This window comes from Cajanus cajan, chromosome 6 (assembly GCF_000230855.2).
Source record: "Cajanus cajan strain Asha chromosome 6, NIPB_CcT2T_4, whole genome shotgun sequence".
Taxonomy (NCBI): domain Eukaryota; kingdom Viridiplantae; phylum Streptophyta; class Magnoliopsida; order Fabales; family Fabaceae; genus Cajanus; species Cajanus cajan.
In genome coordinates this window covers 16,828,672-16,837,848 of record NC_138522.1, presented here as the reverse complement: position 1 = coordinate 16,837,848, position 9,177 = coordinate 16,828,672, and the positions used below count along the sequence as shown (strand labels likewise).

The 9,177-nt window shown below is 30.4% G+C and overlaps 1 protein-coding gene across 1 annotated transcript; it reads left to right on the top strand.

The window, feature by feature from the left end:
- The first annotated feature begins 515 nt into the window (after positions 1-515).
- Positions 516-4,390, top strand: LOC109807081 (ATP-citrate synthase beta chain protein 1-like). The gene is made up of 3 exons (XM_083076383.1): positions 516-1,509; positions 1,651-1,783; positions 2,850-4,390. The coding sequence occupies exons 1-3, from the start codon at positions 1,402-1,404 to the stop codon at positions 2,873-2,875; spliced, it is 267 nt and encodes an 88-aa protein (XP_082932509.1). The 5' UTR covers positions 516-1,401; the 3' UTR covers positions 2,876-4,390.
- The last annotated feature ends 4,787 nt before the right edge of the window (positions 4,391-9,177 follow it).

Here is a 9,177-nt window from a genome sequence, read left to right as displayed (position 1 = left end):
TTAAATACAACATTGGCTAGCATATCATAATATGAGCTAATGGTAATAAAAGTGGTTGGTTTAACAGAAGACAAATAAACAGCAAAGAGCTTTTGGCTTCTACAACCCATAAAACAAATAAGAGCTGAACTTTTCTGCTCAATAGAGAACCACGAGAAAAAGTGACAGAGGAAAAATGAAAGTTTCACCACTTTGGTATGGATTCTGGCTTTTTCATTTTTTGTTTTCATTGATGAGATTGTAATTTAAATGCTGAAGTGTTGATTCTTTTCTCAGCTTTTTGGTAGTTCCATTGTAGTTCATCACTTTATGGTAGAGTTTCTTCCTCCATTGGGAAAAAAGGTACCTGTTTCTTTCTTACTCGCCTAATATATTTTTTATTCTCTTGAAGATATGAAGGATTCACAGGAAAAGTGTTTTTATTGGGTGTTTTTCAAAAGTGAAGTTAAGTTTGGTTGGCTTGGTTTTGGTCTCTTCTTTTTTGCTTAGTTCATGTAGAATACATGTTATTGGGATAATACTTGTCTCAATTGGATCATAGTGATGGTTTCTCTAAATCAAAATCTTTAAGAATTTAAGGTTCAGATAAATACTTATTATAGTGCTGATGATGTGCTAGGTTGTTATTGGCCCGGCCACTGTTGGAGGAATTCAAGCTGGTGCTTTTAAGATAGGTGATACAGCTGGAACAATTGACAACATAATTCATTGCAAACTTTACAGGCCTGGATCTGTGGGATTTGTTTCTAAATCTGTATGTAGTTATTCATATTCCTGTTTATGTCAATTTCACCTTTCTCGTATTAAGGATAGATTTTGGCTAAGAATCAAAGAGACTCACGTATTAATATTTTGGCAAGCACTCAACTATGTGGATTTCAGAATGGAAGTTATGTATGTATGGTGATGTATCGATTTAATACAGAATTGGAATCCTTCTTAATAGTAAAAATTGGTAGTAAACTTGTGTGATAGGATTCTGTAACATTAGTAGCCACAATTCCCCCACCATACCCCTCTCCTGTTGATAGATAATGGCACTAGCTACTATAGCTAAGATGGTGTGCTTAAATTTTTGCGAGTGAAATTGCTTTTATCCAATGTTAGATTACTAAATAGTGCTTTATAGTCGCAAAAAATTTGGAATTTGAGCTTTATTTGTTTTGGCATGGTATGATGTATACACCATTGGTTTTGAGAAAAGAAAAAATTATTGAATTGCAGGGTGGGATGTCCAATGAATTATAAAACAATATTGCCCGTGTATTGTCCAATGAATTTGGTCATGCTGTATGTCACTGGCCTATAATATTGGATTAATTCTTAGTTAAAGCATTTATCAATAAATTCCTAATATTCATTGGTACTTGCATAAATTAGGGAGCTTAAAGTGGTGGTGAGATGGAGTCTGCTCAAGCAAAGAATCAGGCAGTAAGAGAAGCTGGAGCTGTTGTTCCCACTTCATATGAAGCTTTTGAAGCTGCAATACAGGAAACATTTGCCAAATTGGTTTGTTTATCTTGAAAATTTTCATCTTTCTAACTGAGATTTTTACTTTGTCCCATCCCCCAAAGGGTGCAATGTTTAAAAGAAGTCTCTTCAGATTCCTATTATATGTTTTGATATCGTAGTTGTCTTTTCATTTGTTAGGTTGAAGAAGGGAAGGTCCCACCTGTTAAAGAGTTTACTCCTCCTCCAATCCCTGAGGACCTTAACATTGCAATTAGGAGTGGGAAAGTACGTGCTCCAACTAACATTATTTCCACCATCTCTGATGACAGAGGTATGTTGGGATCTATTGGTGTTGTAAGTTGCAAGTTGCAACTTGGGAATGAGGTGTCTTAGACACATTTAATAGCTAAATTTAAGTTCTTTTCACCAGTATACGTGGAATATGTTTTGACCTTGGCATGCCATCAATTATTCCATTGTTTTCATACAGGAAAGGAAAAAAAATATAACCAAACATTAAAATAGTGGTCATACGTATATTAAAATCAAATGTTGTCTAATAGCTTGCTTGTTTTGTCAACTTATGGTGCTTTTCCTCTGGCTATATATATATGCAAGATAAACTAGTGAACTAGGAAAATAGTTGCATAGTGTTTCCAATCTCATCATCTCATATATACACAATTATATATTCTGTTTCTATTCAAAATGTATAACGGTGAAGGTACAACACAAATAGAAATTCAAAATAGAAAAACTTGTAATTCTTCTAAAACTCTAGAGAGAAAAAATCATTGTCGAGTCTTTTTATACATGGACTGATGAGTGCTAATCGTATCATTATACCTTGTTTTTAGAAATTCAATTTACTCTTTGGAAGAAAAAGATGGTGAAACTCATGCATTTGATACACCCAAGTGATCTTGTATAAGGTTCAATGATGAACCCAAGTGATCTTGTATAAGGTTCAATGATGAAATAATGCAAGTTCTAACAAAAATTTCCATTGGTGTAAAATACCACCCTTTCTTTTACTCACAATTAATTGTTGCTATTTTGTATTGAATTAATTGTCATTGTGGCAATCTGAAATAACATATAGCAGATCATTTTCAGCAGCTATTGTTTAAGCATTTTAGAACTCAAATGGTCAACAATTATTTTTCAAGGATTTCACAGAAGAGATGAATATCTTCTCTTAGCGTAAAAACTTGTCAAAGACACTTTTCAGTTTATCTGGTATTTCTAATGCAATGAATTTGATTCTTTCATATTTAAAGAATTATCTTATTCAAATTTAATTGTCGTTTTATAATTCATCATACTTTGGTTAAGCACATGAAACTAAAATTTTCAGAATGCTACTACCCTGACTAATTTTATACTGCCATCTGTAGGTAATTGGTGTTTGTATAAATACTGAGTGGAGATTATTGATGGCAAGTATCTCAGAGGATACTGGAGAAGAGACTCCATTACAGGTTCCCACCACATACCCCATCCAAAACCAAAAAAAACGTTGTTACTTTAGGTGTACATTAAAGAAAGATAAGTGTCACATTTAAACTTTTAACATATTTTTAGTGACATTTAATAGGTGCGTTTGAATGGAGTAGCAACTTTTATTGGCATAGTTGGCCTTACTGTAGTTGTTTCTGTCCTTGCAGTCCTCTTTGGAAGGTAAACATCAGTTGTTCTTTTGTAGTTAATGAATTTATTATACAAGCTCAGGCCAACTTTGATTAGTTGTGTAATTATTTTGGAATGCAAGATACTTCTCTGGTCATACGAAAGATTTAAATGGAAAAGTACAATATGCCTCTAGCATATTGCCTGATGAAGATAAAGCGTTTTCTAAGTTATGTTATGGGAGTTATGACTAGGATGAATGGTGGTTTTGTAGTGTGATTATGACTGGTTTCTTTTGTATTGAATTTGAACAATATGAGGAAAGTAAAAAAATTCATTTTTTTTTTGGCAATTTCAAACGGTTAGAAAATGTAAATAAGAAAAAAGATGCAATTTTGTGGTGGTTTAAAACCGTCAGAAATGTTGAATTAAGAAAAATTTTAGATACATTTGGTGGCGGATTTTAACCGCCAAAAACTGCCTAGAATTGTCATTAAAAAATTTTATTTTTTCCAGCCATTTAAAAGGTCTTTACCAGCACTCACTTTAAATGCCACTAATAGTTTTACCGACCCCGAATACACCGGCCATAATCTAATTGCCGGTAAAGATATTAATGGCCATTTGTATGGTCGCTAAATAACATAAAACTTGCGACAAAAAATCATTTTTGATGTTGTGAAGAAATACAATCACCTAAGCTAAGATTAAGTTGTATTAATAAAACATTGATCAAGTGTATTAAACTCAAAAATAGGATATAAATTAGAGTTATAAAAAATTTCACAAAATAACTTTCAAATGAGTAAAAGCTTAAATAAGTGACGCGTTTTAAAATTCATAGGTATAACAACCATTAATATGTATAGAATAATTTTTCCATTTCAAAATTTTTATAAAACTCCAAATATAGACAAATTTAGTAAAAAATAATCTTTTTTTTTTCTAAAGTTTATCAAATATAGACAAATTTAGTAAATAAAATCTAATAAATAAAAATTTTGAATCAATTAATTTCAATTGGGTTGGATCGAGGGCAAATAGAACTTCTCACTAAGTCTACTTTTTTTTTTATAATATAATATATGTGTGTGTTCTCACTAAGTATACTTTTTTATAATATATGTGTGTGTGCGTGTTTGTATTCTCACTGAGTCTACTTTTTTTATAATATAATGTATGTGTGTGTGGGTGGGTGGGTTTGGGTGTGTTGTGTGCATGTGCATGCGAGCATGCATGATATCATCAATTTCTCACAAAAAAAGATACTTCACTCAATTTATATAAGAATCATCAAAATTGAGTTCACAACAACATTGTTTTTGAGAAAATTCATCAAAATCCGTACAAAAATCATAAAAAAAATACGATTCCAATGACTGTAAAACCTCAAAAGCACAAGATTAAATTCAATTTTAACAAACTACAAGACTATTCACATTTCGAATACCAACAAGGAATTTCCCAGTATTATTTTCTTTTTAGGAGTGTATTTAGTAATTTTGGGGGATGCAATTAGTATTTGGATGTGTTTATTGAGTTTATTTGTACCATGAGAGAGTGGGGTGTGTAGGCCCACATGTTGAACATCCACTTCTAGTCCATACAATTCTCTCATTAGTTTAAACAAAACCAATTCACATGTTTCACACACTAGTCACACTTTTGGCATGTTTGCTTCTACAACCCATTTTCTACTACCACACCCCCATCACACTTTTTGCACCTTGCCATGTAGCAACCTCTTATTGATTCTTTTAGATTTAGGATACTGACATTTCTTGGAGGAAAATTCAAATTTGAATTTCAACTAGAGTTAGTTGTCTTGAGTATAAGTTAACCTAATATTGGTTACACTTAACCTTGGTTAGTTTAACTTGCACCTCAAGTTACCAAACTATAAATTCATGTTCCCTCTCTTTAGCTTAACACTTTTCAGTTGAATAAGGGTTAAATTTCTAAATTCTCTCTTCAAAAACTCTAGTTCTCTTCTTGAAAAATTTTCTCCTTAAGAACTTTTATCAAGGACTTCCTTCTTATGACAAGTTTATCATTCTTACTTATCCTTCTCTTGAAGGTGACACCAATCACTCTCTTCTTCTTCCATCTTTGTTTGATTTCTTTTGCATTTCGAGACATGGAGGAAGATTGAAGGAGCACGGAAGCTAGAAAAAGAGATTCTATTTTCATCTTTTCAACTAAATTCATCATATTGGGTATCATGAACCTTGGCTTCATCCATAGAGGTTTCATCTTATTTTTTTTGTCATGCTCATAATATCTTACATGTCTTGTGAAATATATGTTGTATAGGACTAGTTTTTGTTTGCTAATTCTATGGATCTATGTTTATCTTAAAAATTTTGGTTCAAAATTTTTTAAATCTAGTATTCTATGAATTAAATCTTGTTGTATGCTTTTAGGATTCATGTTCTATGAGCTTTCCTCTTTATTTTAATGTATTTTGAGGTGTTTGAAAATATGAAAGAAAAACTCATATAAGTTTAGTTTGATTTTTTGAAATCTGCGCAAAATACATGTTGTCTTAGAGCCATATATAGTCCTTGTTTGTCAAGACTTCTAGTTAATCCTTGCTTGTTTTGAAATCTTGAAAAATACTCTGTTCTTGAGCTGGTCAAATAGTATTGAAAACTTTTATGCTTCTAATTTTTGAATTCATACATGTTATAATATCATTGGCATGTTCTATTAGTGTTAGGTTTACTTTTGTCTAGTAGTTTTCATTATCTTTTATTTTTTTTCTTACTTTTTGTGGCTTAATTGAATTCAAATTTGGTAAATTATCAAGACACTTGTGGCTACAGTAAATTTTTTTTTGAATTTTCTATTTTGAAGTTCAAAAAAACCTTCCAAAAGAAATGCATAACTAAAAACAAATATTACCTCAAAAATTCTCACCAAAATTTGGTGTAATTTGAGTTTCTACTTCTAAATTTTTTTGCAATTTTGAGCTTCTCATCTTAGGAACAATTGTGACAAAAATTTCCATCAATATTATCAAAAGAAAATAGTAACAAATTTGCTCCAAGATAAAATGAAATAAAAGTGCAAAAAAAAAAGGAAGAAATAGAAAAGAAAAAGTACAAGAAAAGAGAAAAAAATTATTTTTTTAAAAAAATATGAGCATTTGTGAAAAGAAAAAATTAAATTAATTTTGTCACATTTTATTTGACTTAAATTTGCATTTACTATACGAAAGTGGACTTAAGTCTTTGTTACTTTTGTCGTTCAATTCTAGAACCTTTCCTAGAAACTTTCCTTTGAAGTTCTAACATTCCAAATAATACCTTAATTCCAAGTGAAGGTAAACCAAGACACATTGCCATAAGGTAGCATCTTGGAAGGTTAATAAAGGTCTATGAGGAATTGCTCCTTTGTTGAGACTAGCTTTGGAAAACCTTTAAGATTAAGCACCAAAGAAAAGAGTGATAAACACTAAAAGACCTCTTAGACTAATGAGTTTGTTCATTCTAAAGAAGACTTAGAGGCTACAATATACTTGTTTTTATTTCATTTACTTTAATTTCCTTTAATTTCTTTCTTTTAAAAACCTTTTTTCATTTGGAAGTGGTTTTGAGAGGTTCTACATACTTTTAATTTGTTTGTTATTTGTTTAAGTAATTTTTTTTTGTGCTTGTAAAAGTGTGTTGGAAGACTCACAAATGTCTACCCAAACTTTCACAAAGGAACATGTCTTGCATGCATACTTTTATTTTCTTTACTATTTCCTTTTTAATTCATTTAAACATTAGAGTGCTTAAGAGTTTCTAAAGACTTCTTTAAACACATTAGGTTGCCTTTTTGTTTAATATAAGAAAAACCTTAATTTCTCTCATTTGCATCATGGCCAAAAACACATCACACATTTCTCTCGGTGATAGTAACTCTAGTTTAACTCCAAATCTTTCAAAACTAATGGCTAAACTAAAAACACTAAAATTGTAGAGAAAGGAGGAAAGGTTAGAAAAGTAAAAAAAAAAAGAGATAAAGAAGAATTGGAAGCAAATCTAAAGCTTGAACTTAAAAATGTAAACGAAAGATAAGAGCTCTTAGAAGAAAAGTATAAGAAAAAATGTCGTTGTAGCTTTTCCAAGAGCAAGGAAAGTGATAGTCAAAACATGAGTGACTATTGCCATAATATGCCTAGGAACCATAAAGACAAGAAAGGGAAAGAATATTGAAGAGAATCTAAGGTGAATATCCCTCATTTTCATGGAAAAGATGTGAAGACTTACCTTGACTAAGAAATCAAAGTGGAACACCATTTGAGAAGTTCATTTCAAGTATCAGTTATCAATGCAACATCACTTCTATACATTCACAAAAAAATTATAAATTATAATCATACCAAAGGCCATACCTCTCATAACTTCACACTAATCCTAATTAAGCTAGGCTTCTTTCCAATAAATTTTAAACTTAGGTCACAACAATAATTTCAACATCAGTTGGTAGCTTTAGTATATTTGTTGTGCATTTCTAAATCATCCATCTTGTGATCCAAAACAATTAAATACTCCTTACCTATTTATTTCACGTCGGCCAAAGAAAAAAATTTGAGTATTCTAAGCCTTGCACTAATGCCTTGAACGAGTAAACCACAAGAAAAATGAAAAATGTACTTATCCCAAAATCTTAATCATCTCTTCCATGGATCTTGATAGAAAAGGAAACCAAATTGGGGGAAGTTCTTATTTGTCTTAGTTGTACCAGAAAGAAAAGAGAAAGGAATTTTTCATTGCAGGTTTAGATAGATTAAGTGACTTTTTTTTTATTTCGCACTGGTGTCACAAGGCTTCACTTTAACTAAACTGGCTCGACCAAGAACTAAGTAAAGCATGATCAAGGATTATTTTTGTTAAGAATCGAATTCAAGCACTGTCAGGACGATTTGACCTTGAATTTAACACATTAACCACTTATACCTAATTTATTGATTAGATTAAATGACTATTCAACCACAATTCACTTAAAATTAAACTTTTTGTAGAAAATTTCAAATGAATTTTAATTTAAAAAATAATTAAATTAACTCATTAGAATATAATTCCCTTCAAGGTAATATGTATAAGTGGTAAATTTATATGTCTTGGTCGAATTCCATATCAGAGAAAAAAAAATTGCTCATTGACGGGTTAGATAGATTAAGTGACTTTAAGTAAAATTGATCACAAAACTTTTTGTACAAAAATTTGGATGAATTTTTACTTAAAATTTTAAAAAATTGACTTGGTAGAATCTAATTAACATCAAGGTAATTATAAATCATGGTAAAAACTAACCAGAAGTGGAAAATTTAAATGTCTTGACCGAATTTTACTAGAGTAGAGGTAGTTTTTGAATTTAAAAAATAACTAAAGGTAAAATAGTTATTTCAACTTAAGCTATTTAAAATAATGAAGAAAATCAAATTAATAATTTTATTAAATTATTATTCACTTAAAAATATAATTTATAAGTTTTTTCATAATTTTTGTAGTTTTAAAACATTGATTAAGTTTACACAGTTACCTAAGACTTTTTGGCTAACTTAAATAAAAAAGACAAAATTGTAAAAATAAATTATTTGAAAAACTATTATTTTTGTCACAGTAGACCTTTCAAACATGGTGTTGTTGGGGGCACTTTCTTCATTGCCACATCCTAAATACTTGTTGCCTTGGTCCTGTGAAATTATTTTGGCTATAAAGGCATTTTCTTTTTCTTATTTTTCTACTTCCAGACCATCTTTTATATTTGCTACATTTATAAAATTTCCCATAGCAGAATGACAGTATATCCCTTATTAATGGACTCTTCAATTTCACTTAAACAATGTTATTCCCAAATATATACAAACTAGGGATGAAATTGGCCTCTTCAATTTCATTTTACATGTTTCATGTAGGCCCAGGAAGTAGACAATGGTCTTTATCTCAGTGTTTCTCAATATTTGTTTCTTATTGCATATTGGAATTTCCTGATTCTCCTAATTTCGTTCCCTAGACCTATGTACTGTCAACAACAACAAGTTTAAGCTTCAATTTGTCACAATCCAGACCATTTGAAGTCTCTTTTATGCATTCTACTTTTGAA

Bases quoted from the DNA above. Each gene is read 5' to 3' on its own strand.
- LOC109807081 (XM_083076383.1), top strand. From the start codon at position 1,402: ATGGAGTCTGCTCAAGCAAAGAATCAGGCAGTAAGAGAAGCTGGAGCT. The intron at 1,510-1,650 runs GTTTGTTTATCT...TTCATTTGTTAG, and splicing joins AGGAAACATTTGCCAAATTG to GTTGAAGAAGGGAAGGTCCC. The intron at 1,784-2,849 runs GTATGTTGGGAT...TGCCATCTGTAG, and splicing joins CACCATCTCTGATGACAGAG to GTAATTGGTGTTTGTATAAA.